This window comes from Protopterus annectens, chromosome 14.part0 (assembly GCF_019279795.1).
Source record: "Protopterus annectens isolate FY-2018-M chromosome 14.part0, PAN1.0, whole genome shotgun sequence".
In the NCBI taxonomy this organism is placed as follows: Eukaryota; Metazoa; Chordata; order Ceratodontiformes; family Protopteridae; genus Protopterus; species Protopterus annectens.
Genome location: NC_056748.1, coordinates 4,552,401 through 4,571,388, shown reverse-complemented (window position 1 = coordinate 4,571,388; position 18,988 = coordinate 4,552,401). Strand labels below are relative to the sequence as shown.

The 18,988-nt window shown below is 44.4% G+C and overlaps 1 protein-coding gene across 1 annotated transcript in view; it reads right to left on the bottom strand.

Moving 5' to 3' along the window:
* SMC3 (structural maintenance of chromosomes 3) overlaps positions 1-18,988 on the bottom strand; it is a 2,445,376-nt gene that overhangs the window by 1,484,509 nt on the left and 941,879 nt on the right. The window contains exon 12 of the mRNA XM_044056330.1: positions 1,250-1,353. Coding sequence (XP_043912265.1) covers positions 1,250-1,353 — 104 coding nt within the window. The remainder of the gene's footprint in view (positions 1-1,249; positions 1,354-18,988) is intronic.

The window sequence follows — 18,988 nt, the reverse complement described above, 5'->3', positions numbered from 1 at the left end:
TTTGCTTTTGATCATTTGTGGTCTAAATTCTTGCTGTTGACACTGTGGTGTGTTGACATAATTTAGTACTTACACACACATTATACGTGTATACAAATATATATATATATATTTGCATGTGAATATACAGCTCTATAAAAAGCAAGACCACTTTTTTTTTATTCCGCTCCATTGACTATGTCCTGTGAAAAATGTCATGGAAAAATGCAAATTATTCATTCACTCATTCTCTAATTACCAAGTTAATCAAAATTAGGGTCACAGGGGAGCTAAAACCTATTCCAGCATTCACTAAGCACAAGACAAAGGAACTAATCCTGAACAAGCACCAACCCATACAGTGTAAAAGACATGCACATAGGCAGGGAGCAGACTTTCATATAGCACACACACAGACGTGAACACTTCTAGCAAAATCTCACCCAGGCAAAGGGAGGGTATGTGGATTCCACACCAAATACACCCAGCCAAGAATCAAACTACTGCTCTAAGTGCTGGGAGACAGTCATGTTAACTGGTGCTCTAGTGTACCACCCCCAAAAACAAATCAGTAACAGCACACACATAAGTTAGTTCTGCTTAACCACTACTTCAAGCATTCACTCTGAGGCCTTTGGAAACCAGCATGCGCACCCTTCCTTTGCTGCAAAACAGCACAGTCCCTGCCTGCAGTCTGGAAATACAGATCAGACAGCAAGGAAAAACTAAACTACTGCTGAAAAAATTTGCAGCCAGAAAAACAGCACAGTCAGGTTTCAATAAGCATATGCAAAGGCTTGGAAAGACCAGCACAAATTATCGGGGCATCACAAATTCAGACATCAAATATGGACAAAAATACATGATGATGGTCCAAGTAACCATAAAAAGAGAAACCCACACATTTTGCTTAAGCACATCTGCTGATGATGTACATACTAGACAGGGAGTTCTACTACTAAAGAATGTGCATTCCAGTTCTGAAAAAGTTTTCTCCCCAAATATTCTCGTTTTAAATCAGAATGAGGGAAACGAGCGAGAGCTTCTGAATGCAACCATGAGATAGCAGATTACTCAGTCTTGTCCCTTATCTGCACATTTTGTAGGATGAATGTTTAGGTCTCAGAAAATAGCTGGTCTCTGACAAAGCAAGCTAACCAAGGCATACTTCAAGTGTTGCTTTTTGTAAGTTACATTTTCATAGTATTTACCATAGTGCAACTCAAACAGAGTAAGCCAACGTTTAGAATAACTGAAATTAGATGCCTACTTCCTTTCACTTTGAAGTTCGTCCTTCTTAGTTTTCACTTCGTAGTACTTTTTATCTAGCTCTTCTACTCGAGTCTTAACTTCATTCAAGTCTTGGTCCAGTTTCTAAAATACAAATAATATTTTTAGAACATTTTTTTTCTTACTTTGTATACAAAATACCATTACGTTAGGGACTAATTCAACAGTGGACATTTAAAGCATTGACTAACAAATTGAAAAAAAAAGTAAGTGGGTCCACGTAACCTTAATATCCAGCTTGAAAGCCCAAAATACCCCAGCAGTACCAAACTACCCATAAGTGGATTTCTCAGTCTAATGCCTCCTACTTCAAACTGAAGTAATTAACTTCTGGTTGGTTCTTCTCAGTAATGTTATTCCTTTACCATCAAAGGCTAGATCTCCACAAAAAAATTCCCATAGTATGAAATGTGGTCTGGTATTATGAAATGCATGAAACACAAGTTAAACTAAACACACTACAAATTTGTGAGGGTGCTCATCATAACTGTAAATGTTCAAAGTAGTAAGGTTATCTCTATAAAGTGCTCAAAAATTAATGACATTTAACAGCAGGGAGATGCCAGCATTATCAACTGACAGCTAAACCAGTTGTTATTTCTCCACATGCAGAGAGCATTAGGTGGAACTCAGCTGAAAGACCGCAATCTTCTTTTTCTTTGGAAGGAAAGGTCACCAAAAATCTACCCAGTCCTCCTAAACAAACAAGCTGGAGGAGCTACTCTTGGAATGAGAACTAAAACAACCACTAACCTATTTCACAAAACTCACAACACACACTTAGATTTCCTCCACCAGAACAGAAAAATTCCAAGTACAAAAGCTGACACAGTAGTCAAACTCCATATATTACGACATCAGATGCTATCTCGTCCCAAAGCAGTCCATCTTTGGGGGAAGAAGAGAAGATGGGTGAGGGCTCCTAATGCAGCAATTATCTTGGTACTACAACATATGCAGTTATGGTGAGCACCCTCAAAAAAATGCATTATGTACTAGGATTACTACCATAATGTAATCACAGAATGGGAGACTATCACGTAATTAGGGTCACTGAATGCTGGGAAATAAACGGAGGACTGTAACAGAATGCCCAGTTTGTAATGTTATAAAAATGTGTTAGCGGACATCCAGTTTGCAAATATTTTGAGCTGACACATATTTATAGAAAGTTACAGTGGTGGAATCTGGCCTTTTGGAGTGTGCTCCAAGATATTCAAACAAGCACTTTCGTGTCATTTGACTATCAGAGACTACATAAAATAATTCTAGGCCTTGAGCTCAAGTCCTTTCACATTATGGACCTGGATTTCTTCCTGTAGCACAAGTAAGGTGCACTGAACTACTGGATTCTGCCTGGACATGTGCTTCTGGTGAAAAAAACTTACCTGTCTTGCCCCAATCTGGAGGAATTAGGATGAACACTGCCTTCTTTCTTGCCCTTTACAGCACTTTTCCAGTTAATGAGAAGGTACAAAGAAGGCCTTGTTTCCAATGGATTAAGAAGACAATGGTATCCATAAACCTGGTATCATCCCAAGAACACTGTGAATGGCTATTAATGGAATATTGTGGATTCTTCATGGTTCACACAGTTACCTCAGATTGTTCAGAATGGATTTGTCTTCCCTGTGAGTTTCTGATAAACTGGACTTTTTGGACAAGATGTGCGAGTCATTTCCTACTGCAGTAATGGCTCACATTCAATTACAGCCTCACAACTAGAAAATCTGTTCATTTTAAAATGCTACACTGGAGCCTTATCACTGTTTTCTTGGCCAATTACGATCTTTTAGTTGTGGAATATGGAAGACAGAGTAGGCATCCTTCTCTGGAAGTTCTGCTACTTCTGGTGATTGTAGGAAAGGGAGAGGAGGTCTTTCAACTAAGCATTACACTGTTGTCATTTGGCTTTTTTTTAATAAATACTGCTGCAGCACTGTTACTCTGTGGCTTTTGTTGATGCTGTTAGCTTTCTTATGTGGGTCTCAGTGGATGGACGTTTATCTGTAGCATGCAAGAATTGTACAGAGTATCCTTTTTGCCAAGCAGAACTATATGAAAGTACTGTCTTTGACAAAAACAGATTTTTCCCCTAACCATACAAGTCTTTTGATTCTTCTGAATGTTGCTGGACACTAACTCTGCTATCGTGTTAGGCTTCTCTGGGAGATTTGAGGTTTTATGAAGCCAAAGAACTCATTCACTCCAGTACAAATCTTTTGAGTGTGTGCCTTTAACTCCTAGTGGGTGTGGCCTGTGCATTTAAAAATGAAGTCATCACCTTACAATTCTAACAAATACTCATTGACAGAGGTCAAATATTAATATAATCGTGTTTGACATCATGTATGCTTCAAGATAAAATATTCTGATACCTTGTATGTAGAACGGTTTTGGAATTATTAATGCAAGTATGAACAAGTAATATTTGATGCCTAGAGGAGCAGTAGGAGGTAATTGTAGATGCACCTGGAGGCGTCACTCGGATGTAATGAGAGAAAGCTATTACCTGTTTCTTTTTTTTTTTTTTAATTTTCTCTACATTAACTTACTTTTCAATGTATTCTTGTTTTTATTTAGTAAAATGTTTAGGAATTAAGCACTCAAATTTTAATCTACATTTGAATATGGCTGTTTGGCACAGTCATCGTTTTGTTGTTGTACTGTGATGTGAAGAGGTCTACATCTAGAATGATCTGCCATCTTCTAGCAAATTCCAAAAAAACATTGCTTTGTCCAGCATCTACACAGGAAATGTCTAATTCCTGCTCAGGTCTAGTGGATGAGGATGTAGACAATCTACAAGGGAATGGCAAAAATGGCAGACCAAATCCCAAGGTAAGTCTATATAAGGGGGAACACAGACTGACCCCTTGATTGCTGTTAGACCATGCAACTATGTTGTTGTCTACCATCTGATTAACCTTGAGTTGAGGGCTGACTGGAATGCTTACACAGCATTATTAACAGCAACATCATCCCATTTTTGTGCCGGTTTGAGTACACTGGGCCATCTGCTGTGCACACTGAGATACAGTATATGCCACCAAACCACAGTCTGAAGTATCTGTTGTAAGCATCTGATATGGTTGTGGAGAAGAAAAGGTGCAAGACTGCTCTCTCTTCTCCATTGTCTACTGGATTAGTTCACATTTGAAACAGAAAACGTGAGAACTGTCTATTTTATTGTCTACTGTGGTTATTCCATACATTTCACTAATACCACTGGCTCTTCCGCATATGCAGCCTTGCATGGAATACCATTAGGTGGAAGGCTGGCATGAACCCTGCAGCTCCAAGAACATTCTAGCAGTCATCTGGGACTTTTCATCAGATTACTCACAACTATTTGTCCAAAGCCAGACAGGATTAAGCCTCCAAGAAAAAGTAAATGTAGTCACAGCTGTTGGGTACATTGGTGGGAGATCTGCCCCTGGAATATGCACTTGCTGCTTGTGCTGGTTTCCTTTGTCCATCCACGCCCTGCTGCCTTTTCTCAAACTGTACCTGTTGCTTGCAGTGATTCATTCAGTTTAGTTTGCCTCCTATACAAGTACTATGGTAGTCATGGTTAAGGGGAAAAAAATGACTGGTAGGAAGGAAAAACTGCTTCCGAGACTGCATGGTCAACCTTTTCTTCTACTGTACCCTAGGGGGCATTTATTTGCTGTCCTTTAACCGTCCGGCAAAGATGTGCATGCCATTTTATCATGGCTTTAGTGCCAGCTAACTTGAACAGGCAGCTGCAGTGCCATATTAACATTCTGCACCATGATCCCTATTTCACCTGCTCTTTGAGAGAGATCGATTGCTAATGTCCCCTTCAAGGAATCTTCATGCATATCCTTAGTTATATCCACAGTTTACTTAAGGATATTTCCCCTGATACTGTAAAAGCAAGTGTATTTTGATAATTAATAGTTCACATGGCAAGGGTAGCCAACATACCTCTCAACCTCTTACCACAAAATATCTTGACAAAGCCAAAGATAATGGGGGACAAAACCCCAAAAATAGGGACACATTTTTAAATATTGCACTTTTAAACTTAGAAAGTTGCTAGAATAAAAGGTCTTGTGTTACCATGCATTTTCCGAAGGATATGAAGTCTGAAACTTTAGTGAATTCAATCCTTACTGATTTGCCACAAAAATCCAGAAAGCCACATATTTTACAATGAACAGACAAAAACATGAGGTAATATATTTGACATTTGTTCACTGGGTTAGTCCGTCTGAGCGTGTGCCTTTTTTCAGCGGAGGACTGGAGAGAAAAGCTCCACAGCACAAATAAAACAAATAGAACAAAAATTTACAGTTCAACATCATGAGATCTGATCATAAACTAATCTCACTGGAAATCCACATCCCGCCCCCACCCCAAACAAAAAAGACCATAGTGAAGAACTTCTCTAAAGCAAACTTCACACTACTCAAGACTGGTGTGGTATCCTTCAAGGCCCCTGAGTCAGAGGAAACCACAACCCAAGCTGCGGAAGCCCTTACAAATGCCTTCTATGAACACCTCCAGGACTGCATGGATCAGGCAATCCCAAATAAAACCAAGACTCTTTCCACAAAGGGCAAACGTCCAGTCTGGTGGACCCCAGCCATTAACAAACTTTACAATAAGAGGAGAAAGCTATTACATGATAGAACAAAATCCATAAAAGGGAAGTCACCCTGATCATTATTAGTAAAAAATACGAGCACTCATAAAATCAACTAAGGCCAATTTTGAGAGAAAAATTGCCATGGATTCAAAGGACAATCATAAGGCCTTTTTCAGCTATGTTAGGAACCTGGGTGGAAACTCACAGATATGCTCAGAATTAGTCCAAAATGATACAAAAATCACTGAACCCACAGACATTGCCAACATACTGGCAGACAGGTTCAGTGCAAACTTCACCCCTCTCCCCTAAAGGAGAGATAACTATCCCAGCCGAGTGTAGCCTCCCGGACATCTCAAATGCGCAGGTGAAAGCTGCTCTCTCTAAAGCTAAAAACACAGCATCAATGGGACCGGATGGTGTCCCCGGCTGTGTGCTACACGAGCTAAATGAGGAATTAAACCCGCACATAAGGCAGCTGTTTAATCTCAGCCTTACCACAGGATATGTGCCCAAGGAGTGGCGTACGGCAACTGTGGTCCAACTCCACAAAGGTGGCGCCTCTACGGACCCTGGTAATTACCGCCCCATAAGCTTAACAAGTCTAGTCTGCAAAGCTATGGAGAGGGTCATAATGGAGCTCATAAACAAAGATATAGGGGACTTGCAGACATTGGACCCGACCCAATTTGGCTTTGTCAAGGGAAGATCATGCCTTTTGAACTTGGTCGACTTCTTCGAAATAGTCACCAAGGCCATTGATGAGGGAAAGGCAGTCCATACAGCCTACCTTGACCTTGCAAAGGCTTTCGACACAATACCCCACTCGGGTATTGTAGAAAAACTTACCAGCTTAAATGTAAACCCATATGTCACAAGATGGGTTGCAAACTGGCTTAAGGACAGAACCCACAGGGTTAGAGTTGCTGGCGCTGTGTCAGACTCCAAGCCGGTCACAAGTGGTGTCCCACAGGGCTCGGTCCTTGGCCCCCTATTGTTTGGCATCTACTTCTCAGAAGTACAGGCCAACATGGGAGGACTTTGGCTGACAAAGTTTGCAGATGACTGCAAACTGGGCGCCATAGTGGAAAGTGCATCGGACACGGATATCCTTCAGAAGGAACTCACTGAAACAGATAGCTGGTGCCAGAGCCATGGCCAGAAGTTAAACGCCAAAAAATGTATAGTCATACCCTTCGGGAAAAACAAGGTAACCCCAAGCTACCATATAGGTGGCAATCCACTAAGCACAGAAGAGGTTATCAGGGACCTGGGGACCCAGGTTGACAGTGGCCTTTCTTTTGACACTCACATTGCTAAAGTGGTTAGAAAGACCTTCTACATTGCCCACCTGATCATGAAGGGATTCACATCCAGATCTAGTGAGGTCATTGTTCCCTGTACTCTTCACTTATCAGACCAATGATCGAGTACAATGCCCCATTCGGGATGTATCTCACCCGACATCTGCAGCAATTGGAGAGACCCCAAAAGTTCCTCACCAAAAGGATAAAGGGACTCCAAAATCTGTCATATGCTGCCAGATTGAAGAAACTCCAGCTCTATTCAGTCGCATACCGTCTGCTCAGAGGTGACATGTGCCTGACATACAAGGCCATGTCCAACCCGAATTAATGGACATGCTCCACCTCAAAAATCCAAATCCACCAAAACCACTAGAGCAAGCGACTTAAACCTTAGCACGGATATAAATAGGGCGTGCTGGAGGGATAGATTTATCACTCAGAGACTCCCTATGCTGTGGAATAAAATCCCGGTCCATGTGAGGCAGAGCACCTCGCTGACTCTGTTCAAGAGAAATCTAGACCTGTGGATGGGAGATCGTAGGTTTACCCCGGGAATCATCTCTGGGTCACTGCTGGACAGAGGCACAACAAACTAATGGGCACAGTATTTTTTCATATAAGGGGTGGCGTAAGCCACAATAATTTGGGCTAGGCTTATAAATGCCTTAGGGCAGATAGCCTAGTATAAACCTATGAACCTATGAACATTTGCAAGTAAAGATTTCACAGTACAGGTTTTGTGAGTGAAGAATTAAACAGTAGCAGAGTAGAATAAAAATAAAATATATACAATATGTATTTACATATAGTTTAAAACAGATAATCTAGCTGAGCAGCAAGTAAGAGAAAAAGAAGTTATGTACCTACCATAACGTTCCATGTTAGTTGTCTTCATCTCGCCTTCCTTCTTGCTGGTTGGGTTTGGAGCCGATCCTCAGCTCCGACTCGGCCATCTTCAAGAGCTCGAGAGCTGTTTACTGGCGCGAGGCTACCCCTTATCCCATAATGCCTAGCGATAGCTACCCAGATCTCGCTTGAAATAGGTAACTCCAGACATAACATAATAAAACAGTCAAGAATCAGTTGACTATACCTGCCATATTCTCTTAAGTCAATAAAGGAAACAAGACAACACACAGCCAGTGAAACAGAAAAAAATCCTCTCGATCCACTAGACAGGGGGATGGAGGGTGGGACGCAAGAAGGAAGGTGAGATGAAGACAACTAACATGGAACGTTATGGTAGGTACATAACTTCTTTATGTTAAGTTGTCTATCTCGCCTTCGTTCGTGCTGGTTGGGACAGCGTCCCTAGCACCTAAAAACCTGGGTGGCTCAGTGGAACAGACTCTTCAGAACAGTGGAACCAAAGTTGGCTCTGCCCCTGGAGACCATATCTAACTTGTAATGAGAAATAAAGGTATGAGGGTTTGCCCACGTGGCAGCTGCACAGATAGAATCCATGGGCAACCTAGACTGGAAGGCTACAGAGGTGGCCAAGGCCCTAGTAGAATGACCTTTCGGTTTAATAGGCAATTGTTTGTTCCTTAACTGATAAATGAAGGAAATCGTGTGTGACAACCATCTGGACAAGGTTACCTTGGAAACTGGGAAACCTTGTTTGCCCAAAGCGTAAGAGAGAAATAGTTGGTCCGACTTCCTTACTTCTTTAGTTCTGTGCAGATAAAAACACAATTGCCTATGAACATATAATTGGTGTAGTTTGTATTCTGCCTTGTTGGTATGATTAGGGAAAAACACGGGAAGATCTACTGATTGGTTTAAATTACTTTCTGAGCAGACTTTAGGGAGAAAAGAGGGATTAGTCCTCAGAGCAACCCTGTCCTTATGAAAAACCAAGTATGGGGGACGAACACACAGCGCCTGAAGTTCGGAGACACGTCTGGCTGAAGTAATTGCTACCAGAAAGAGTGTCTTCCAAGATAGGAACTTGAAAGAGCAGGACGCTGCTGGTTCAAAGGGGGGCAGAATTAAGGAGGTTAGGACTAAATTAAGGTTCCAAGGAGGAGGGGGATCTCTCACTAGACACCTAAGATGAGTTGTCCCTCTCAAAAAAGCTTTACATAGCTTATGAGACATAATGTTAGAGTTCGAAAAACCAACATGAAAGTTAGAAATGGCCGCCATTTGTACCCTGATCGTAGAAGAAGCGGACGCGGAATGAAACAGTTGAGCTAGGAATTCCAAGATTTTGTAGACTGGGGCTGAAAAAGGATCCACATTGCTAGTCTTTGCCCAACAAGAAAAACGTTTCCATTTGCTAGCATAAGTTTTCCTCGTTGTAGACTTGTGAGAGGAGACGATAATGTCACAGACTGCTAGGGAAATGCTGGGAAGCCTGGCTAAGGTTGGAAGTGGAGCAACCAAGCCGTGAGCTGGAGAGTTTTGAGGGATTGATGCAACCCGCCTGACTGATGAACCAGGAGGTCTGGAATTGGGTCCAGAGTCCAGGGTTGATCAAGAAGGTAACGATGCAGGAACGGGAACCATATCTGCCGAGGCTAGTAGGGAGCAATGAGGATCATTCTGCAACCCAACGATATTGCTTTCTGTATAAGTTTGGGTATCAGAAAGAAGTCCTTGGGGCCACTTGTGGACTAGAGTGTCTCTGGGTGTGTGACCCAGAAGCAGAAGGGAGAAGTAGTTGCTGCATTTGCTGTTGAAGGGGGTGGCAAAGAGATCGCAGCAAGGCTGTCCCCATTTGCGGAAAACAAGATTCGCAACTTCCTGATTCAGAGACCACTCGTGAGGCATGAGAATAGCTCTGCAGAGCCTGTCCGCTATGACGTTGGATCTCCTGGGGATGTGCGTCGCAATCAGAAAACGTTGGGAGGAAATTGCCCATTGCCAAAGTCTGAGTGCTTCTCGACACAGGGGGTAGGACCTGGTTCCACCCTGCTTGTTGATGTACCAGACCACTGACATGTTGTCCGTTTGAACAGCAATGGTCCCAGGAGGAAGAGAGTCTTGAAGAGCTTGCAATGCCAGGAGCATTGCTCTCATTTCCAGGACATTTATGTGCAGATGGTACTCATGAGGTTGCCGTGTGCCTTGGACTGTCCTGCCCACATAATGCCCCCCCAACCTATCAGGGAGGCATCTGTCGTCACTGTGGCTACCGGAGGGGGTTGTATGAAAGGTCTGCCCTGAGTAACTAGTGGGGAGACTATCCACCAAGAAAGATGCCTTTTACATGCATCCGTGATCATGATCTAGTAAGTCATGGGTAGTTCTTGGAAAGACCACTGCGTAAACAGAAACCACTGAAGAATCCGCATATGAAAGCGTGCTAGTGGGATTAGGAGAATGGCTGCTGCCATTGAACCCAGAGTTTGAACGACGTACCTGACTTGTATCCTTTTGCTCTGCATCAGAACCTGTACCTGCTGACGAATTGCGGACACTCTTTCTGGTGGTAGCCTTGCAAACATATCCCTTGTGTCCAAGTCTGCTCCTATGTAAGTGATAGATTGACAGGGCAACAAGGCAGATTTTTCGAAATTTATTGCGATGCCGAGCTGTGAGCAGATTTTGATTGTGTAGTCCTGTGCTTGCATGAGTTGATGCCTGGTGGTAGCAGTAAGGAACCAGTCTTCTAGATACAGAAACACCTGGAATCCTTGGCGCCTCTGGTGAGCCGTGACCACTGCCATACATTTGGTGAACACCCTGGGGGCTGTGGTGAGACCAAAGGGCAGAGCTCTGAACTGATAATGACTGGCCCCCAGCTGGAAGCAAAGATATCTCCTGGAGCGCCTGTCCATCTTTATATGGTAGTACGCGTCCTGAAGATCTATAGAGCACATCCAATTGTCCTGACCCAGGAAGGATAGAATGAACTGTAGCGTGACCATCCGAAACTTGGTTCTTTGCACAGGCCTGTTTAGTCTGCTGAGATCCAGAATCGGTCTCTAGTCCCCTGTCTTTTTTGGTACTAAAAAGAACCTTGAGTAAGTTCCATATCCATGCTGGTCTGCCGGGACTTCCTGGATGGCTCTTTTTTCCTAGCAGTTTTGAAACTTCTACTACTGCTTGCTCCTTCAGATTGGGTGGAACATCTGGGAGGGTCTTCCTTGACTGTAAAGGGGGCTGATGGAAGGGAATTTTGTAACCTAAGGATATAACGGACCGTACCCATCTGTCTTGTGTTAAACTTCGCCAGGCTTTTGGGTACAGTGAAAGTCTTCCCCCGACTGCCTCCAGAGTTAAGCAGCCAGGCAACCATTCAGGGATGCTGGAAGGGCTTATCAGAGAAGGATTCTCTGTTGCACTGGTTCTGAGGACCCCCCCCCTCTGTCATGAGGGCGGCATCTATTATTATTGTTTCCCCCTCTGCCTCTAGAGGAAAAATCACTACCTGTGTCAGGCAAGGCTCCCTGAGATTTACGGAACCACATCTTACCACTCTTCTGACCCTTGGGGTAGGGTCTAGAGGGAGTGGAAAAACGGACTCCCACGGCAGAGAGAGTCTTGCCTTCTTGCTCACACCTAGTCAAAGTGTCTTTCACCTGTGGTCCAAAAAGAAAGGAACCATCAAAGGGAGTGCTGGTGAAGGATGCTCGAAAGGGTTCTGCAAAGTTACACAGCCGCATCCAGGCATGCCTCCTAAGGGCCACCCAGATACCAGTGGCTCTACTCGCCCCATTGGCGGCATAGGAAATGAACCTCATGGAGAAGTTAACAAGATAATTAAGTGTCTCTAGCTGGGAAGCTAACTTGGCTTGTGCTCCCTCAGCTGTTGGATCTTGGAGGGGATCTCCGAGCTCTTTAAGGAGATCCCTTTGAAGTCGGGTAAAATGGCACAGGTAGTTCAGTGACCTCATAGAGAAGGTCGCTGAAGTGAACATTCGCTTTCCATATCTGTCCATCTTCCTAGACTCCTTGTTACGGGGATGGACAGACAAAGAGGTCTCCACCAACTCTTTTTTGGTGGCTACTGCTACCACCATAGCATCAACGGGGACACCTTTCAAAAGGAACTGCTTATCCTGGGGTGCTGTAATAAATTTACTAGGTCTCCTCGGAGTCTGTTCCAATGTATCCAGTGCTGTCCAAGCCTTTCGAGCCACCACTGTCATAAGTGGATCGAAAGGCGGAGATACCCAGGAGGTGGAAGGTAAGGAACCAAAGGCATCCAGAAATACAGACTCATCCTCAGAAGGGGCTAGGGGATTCCAGTTCTCCCTCTGCTTAAGCATTTCTAGGATGTGCGAGAAGGAAACATCTTCAGAGGGGGATCTCGGAGACCCTTCCGAATCATCTAAGTCTGTATCAGAAGTGACAGACTTGGGGGAGTCAATGTGCTTCCTCTTACACTTTTTCTTCCGAGGGGGCTCTTCTGAGTGATCAGGAGAGGCCTCAAAAGAGGAGGAAACACCCAATGGGGTGTCCTGGAGCATCAGTTCCCTACGCTTAGGGTCTGGAGGAGGAGGAGAGGTTGGCACAGACACTACAGGAGACGGAGCCAGTGGGGATGATAGTGGAGCTGACTCGGGGGACAGCACACTCCGCATGACATCGAAGGCGGCCCTGCCACGGTGCAGAGAAAGCTCTGGTTCCGAAGAAATAGGAATCTTTCTCCGCACCGAGGGAGACTGCTCTGAGGCAGATGTAGGGGCCGAGCTCACCTGCGCCGAAGCTCCGAGAGGGAGAACGGGGTTGGACAAGGGTCCGATGCCACTCGCCCCCTCGGAGCCGACGAGGGAGCCCTGGTGCCCAGATCTCTTGATGGAAGGCACCACCGAGGGAATCGGAGCAGATGTCGGAACCGAAGGAGATAGAGTTATCGGAGCCGACGGTTCCACTACTCGAACCCCAATGAACTCCGGCTCCGAACTCATTGGAGTCAGAGGAGGAACATCGGGAGAAGTGGACGGAGCCGATACCTGTTGAGGGCTGGACAACAATTTGGCTAGTGCCTGCGACTTTAGCAACCTACTGACCACTCTCTCCATATCGACAGCCTAGAGGATAGAGAGGAGTGACAGGATCGGTGACTACGCTCGCTTTGATGTAAAGGAGACCAAGGAGCCGAATGTACCGATTCTAGTGAAGGGGACCTCAGCCTCTTGTGGCTCCATGACAGCTTTGAAGCCTCTGATGGAGCAGACGGGGAGATTGTCTTGTCAGTGTCAGCCGGAACCGACCCAGAAGGTACATCCTGAACCGAAGACTGCTCCGAACTTGGAGCCGACGGCTTTGTGGATTTAGGAGATTTCACAGGCTGTGAGCTCTTGGCCGGTGAATCCTGGGGTTTTAAAAGACCCCTAAGAATAAGCTTATTCTTACACTCCTGCAGGACTCTTGGACTAAAGGCATGGCAAATAGAACAAGAGTCCTGCAGGTGCACAGCGCCTAAACAATAGATGCAAGAAGTGTGCTCATCTGTCAGAGACATTTTCTGACAGCAACAGTCACACTTCTTGAACTCAGAAACCTTGGATTCCTTTGACATCCTTAAAATTAGAAGGAAAAACAATTATAACAATAACAACCAGAAGCAATATACAGTCTACAAAAAACACTCTACTAAAAAGACTACAGCTAAAGTTTTTTTTTTTTTTTTTACCTTAGCCCCACTAACCTATAAGAGAAAGGCAGAAGGAAAGCCTCTAACTTAAACGGCTAACCTGACAAGAAGAGGTAGGGGGGAGGGGTGGGGAAGAACTCTAAGTTAAACGAGTTCTACAAGAAAAAGGGGAAACTACAAGCTAAACTACTATCACAAAAAAACAAGACTATTGTTAATAATAAAATACTAGAAGGGTTGAATTCTAGTGAAGAAAGTTATACAACAAACTATGTACAAGCCTGAGCCAGAAATACGACACCTCGCAGCGAGATCTAGGTAGCTATCGCTAGGCATTATGGGATAAGGGGTAGCCTCGAGCCAGTAAACAGCTCTCGAGCTATTGAAGATGACAGAGTCAGAGCCGAGGATCGGCTCCGAACCCAACCAGCAAGAAGGAAGGTGAAATAGACAACTTAACATCTCAGGTTATGAAGCATAATAAATCTAGACATGAGTACTGAGGTGGTTAGTGGGAAGAAAGTGGTAAGATGCAAAATAAATGTAGTTAATGGTCGTGGAGGCTAGTTTGGCATGACAAAATCAAAGGGGAAATAAGAGGGAAAGCTAAAGAGAGAAAGGAAATTAGTATAGGGTTACAGGGCGGCAAGGAGGGTTATGGGGAGTAGGAGTGGTAAATCACTGTAAAACAGTGGCAGTTAAACTAGACAGCATAATTGTGGGAAAGGAGGCGGTAGTAAGGAAGGTGGGGGAGAAAGAATTGAAGAGGAGAGAGGGTGGGGAAGATTTTAAGTGGGGTGACTGCAGTGACATTTCTAATCCATAATCTGGACATTCTGCAAAAATCTGGACAATTGAGAGGTATGGACTAGCGAAGTATACCTTTTTGCCAATTTGTCCACTATACTACTCTCTATGATACTAGGAGATTTTTCAGACCTGGAATTAGATTAGACCTTCTTGTCTTCCATAAACAAAAACAGCTCATGTGATACAAAGTTCTTGCACAAATGCTGATACTGTTCCTGCATGCTGCAGAACCTCTAAGGATTCTTTGATGAAGGGGGTGTGATTACGACTGTAATAAAATTATTAGAAATATCCCTAAAAATCTAAATGACAAAGGGGATACTTCATGGTCTTAGCTGCACTGTAAATAACAGCTGATAGAATGTTTTCGTGCTGCAAAAATATCTTCCCACCCTCCCAGTCACTCACTTAAATCCCATATCAGACTCTCTAAAGGAAGCACCCTCTGGTGGGACAGAGGTGGACCTAGCTATTATGCACACAAAAAAGCATGTAGCTCCTCTCTAAATTTGGGCACCAAATAAAAGCTTTCCTTTTAAAAATTGTAGCAAACTACAGCTGCTACAGTTTGTGCCACACATGGAGTGCAAAAGTGCTTCAGTTCTGATGGCAAAAGCTGGTAATGCACTGAAGACCAAACTGCAGCTAACAATCATGCCCAATAACCATGTCCTCTTCACCCCACCTTAGCTATGACTCTGGGAGGAAAGCCTGAAAATAATAAAAAGGAGACTGTCTCTTATTCATGTAAGCCAGATCTTCCCCTCTCAGCTCTGAGTGTGAGGACTCCTTTTGGGATGGTCCCTTCCTTTTTCTCTAGGATGATACTCCTGAAGTGGACATGGTGAGGCTGTGGCTAAGAACAGGACAACCTTCTGAAGTGCTACCAGGCATTCACCTGTGTACCTCTTGTGAGCAGAAGGCAGGGGGTACAGTAACAGGTTTCAATGTGGGTGGAGTACCCTTTGGTTCTCATACCACAGTTATGCACTTCTGCTCCAAGACAAGTGAAAATTGACCCCAACGGTACCAGAGTGGGAAAAGTCAGGCAAGGTCTCACTGCTGCTCTCTGCTAGTGCGCTGAATATAGCAAACTGCTGAATGCCAGGAACCCCACCCTTCTGGTTAATGACAGGACATTCTTCTGCTGTTCAAAGGCAGGTAACTAGGCTATCTGTCCGAAGGCATTTATAAGCCTAGCCAGAGTGTGTCAGCTTTCGCCGTCCCACTGATTAAGTAACTGAGCTTCTGTCAAGCAGAGCCAATGAAGTGATCCCAGGGATGTATTTTCTGTTACCCATCCACTAGTCAAGGTTTCTCTTGAGGAGTGTTAGTGAGGGGCTCTGCCTAATGTAGTTAGAAATTTTGTTCCAAATCATGGGGAGTCTCTGTGACAGGAATTTATCCCTCCAGCATGTTCTACTTATTGTTGTGGCAAGGTTTAGCTCACTAGAGTACGTGGCTCGCAGTGACTTGGATTTCTTTAGAGGGAGCATGTCCATCAATTCTAAGTTGGACATGGCTTTGTAAGTCAGGCAGAGATCGCCTCTGAGTAAGCGATATGCCACTGAGTACAGCCGGAGTTTTTTCAGTCGGGCTGCATAGGACATATGTTTGAGGCCAGTAATCCTCTTGGTGAGGTACATCTGTGGTCTTTCCAGCTGTTGGAAGTGTCTTTTGAGGTACATCCCAAATGGGGCATTGTACTCTATGACTTGTCTGATGAGTGACGAGTAGAGGGGGACTATAACCTCTTTATTTCTAGATGCGAACCCTTTAGTAATTAGATGGGCCACATAGAAGGATTGCCTAACTACTTTGGCAATATGATTGTCAAAGGAGAGATTACTATTTACCTGGGTCCCCAGATCTCTTATTACCTCTTCTGTATTAAGGGGGCTGCCACCTATGTGGTAATTTGTGGGTGTTTTGATTTTCCCAAATGGGATGACTATGCATTTTTTGGCATTTAGCTTGAGGCCATGACGCTGACACCAGGTGTCTGTCAAAGTAAGACCCTTTTGGAGGATGTCCATGTCAGCCGGAGAGTCAATTATGGCTCCCAGTTTGCAGTCATCAGCAAACTTGGTTAGCCATCATCCGCTTGTGTTTACCTGTACATCTGAGAAGTATATGTCGAACAGTAGGGGTCCCAGGACTGAGCCTTGCAGGACACCACTTGTGATTGGTTTAGAGTCGGACCTGGAGCCTGCTATTCTTACTGTGTGATTTCTGTCTGTAAGCCACCTGGCAACCCATCTCGTGACATAGGGGTTTATGTTCAGGCTGGTGAGTTTTTCTGTAATACCCGAGTGGGGAATGGTGTCAAAAGCCTTGGCGAGGTCAAGGTAGGCTGCGTGAACTACCTTTCCCTAGTCTATGGCCTTGGTTACTGTCTTGAAGAAGTCAACCAGGTTTAGTAGGCATGATCTGCCCGTAACAAAGCCGAACTGGGTCGGGTCAAGTGTTTGGAGGTTCCCAATGTCTTTGTTAATGAGTTCCATGATGATGCGCTCCATAGCCTTGCAGACCAGGCTAGTCAGGCTTATGGGGCGATAGTTACCAGGGTCAATTGTGGCCCCTCCTTTGTGGAGCGGAATAACCAATGCTGTGTGCCACTCTATGGGCACATAGCCTGTGGAGAGGCTGAGGTTGAACAGCGTGTTTAGGTGGGGGGTTAGTTCATTCTGTAGTTCGTGCAAGACGCAGCCTGGGAAACCATCTGGCCCCAATGACGCTGTGTTTTTGGCTTTTGAAAGGGCTGTTTTCACCTGTGCGTCTGTAATTTCCGGGACACTACACTTTTCCTGTATTGTTGTGGGCCCTTTTGGGGGTGAGAGGGGAGTGAAGTTTGCACTGAATCCATCTGCCAGGATGTTGGTAATATCAGTAGGTTCAGTATATTTTGTGCTATTTTGCACTAACAGTGCATATCTGCGAGTTGCCACTTACACTCTTAACATAGCTAAAGAAGGCTTTGTGGTTATCTTTTGAATCTTTGGCTATTTTTCTTTCGAAGTTAGCCTTGGATGATTTATGTAGGACCTTAGTTTCTTACTGATACTGATCAGGGAGATCTTTCCTTCTTGGCATTTGCATTTTTCTGAACTAGTTTCTTCCTTCTATTGTAAAGGCTGTTTATGGCAGGGGTTCACCAGACTGGTTTCCTTCTCTTAGAGGAGTGAGTCTTGGTTTTGCTAGGGATGGCCGATCCAGGCATCCTTGTAGACGCTCACAGAGTGCATTTGTAAAGGTTGCTGCATCTTGGGCAAGGTTATCCTTTAGTGGGGGCTGTGAAACTTACCGCCTCTGTCTTAAGTAAGGTGTAGTTTGCTTTAGAAAGGTTTTTTAATGTGGTTTCCTTAGCTGGGGGTGGTGGTGGGGTGTGAACATCCAGAGTGATTAGTTTATGGTCTGATCTAACCAGTGACGGGTTGACCTCCGGTGTGGAACACCTGTCGCCCATGTTGGTGATGACCAGGTCCAATATGTTTTCACCTCTGGTAGGAGAGTTTACCAGCTGATCCAGGGCATTTGAGTTGATGAATTCCAGGAAGTGCTGGTCCTGGAGTTTGTACTCGAGTAGTTTTCCCAGTTAATGGTAGGGTAATTGAAATCGCCCAATATTAGGGTGTTCGGTAGGACCTTCATGTTTTTCAGTGTCTCTAGAAAGGCGGAGTGGTGGTCCTGGGTAATGGAGGGTGAGCTATAGCAGGCCACAATTGGTATTGCAGATTTGCCCGATGTTAATTGCACATGGATGATCTATAAGGTATCATGCTGCGCCACTAACCTGTAGGTGTAGGCATCCTTGATGAATATGGATACACCCCTCCTTGTGCGTTTCGGTCAATGTTCTGTGGCCGAAACGTGTGGTATGAGTTGTAGCCCGGTAGTGCTGGGGTGCTCTCTGGAGCCTTGAGCCAGGTTTCAGTTATTGCACAGTTGTCAACATTCTCCATACTGAGGAGTGCTTCGGGCATATGCATTTTGAGATTTAAACTCCTGGCGTTGAGTAGCATAAAGTACAGTTGTGTACACTTACCATAAATGTAGATGTTTGAGCGTATTCACTGTTGCAGTCATTACGTTTGGGTTATCTGCTTTGCAGTAGCCCTCAGTCGGCCTGATTAACAAAGTCTTGGGTCCTGGGTCGGTTGCTGTCCCTTCTTCTATGACGTCAGGGGTATAAAACATGCAGCAGACGCCATTACATCAGTTTTTCTTGCCCCAGATGTCAGGTGCCCCCCAGTGGGAAGCAATTAAATCTATAAATACAAGTATATACCTCCAACAGAAAAGCAAATACACCAAAAAGCTTTTAGAGCATAGTAAGTGAGAGTAGAGGTATAGCCAAAGGAAGAACAGGGGGCTGAAGGGAGGGTAACCAGGACTGCAACAGTGAATACACTCGAACATCTACATTTATGGTAAGTG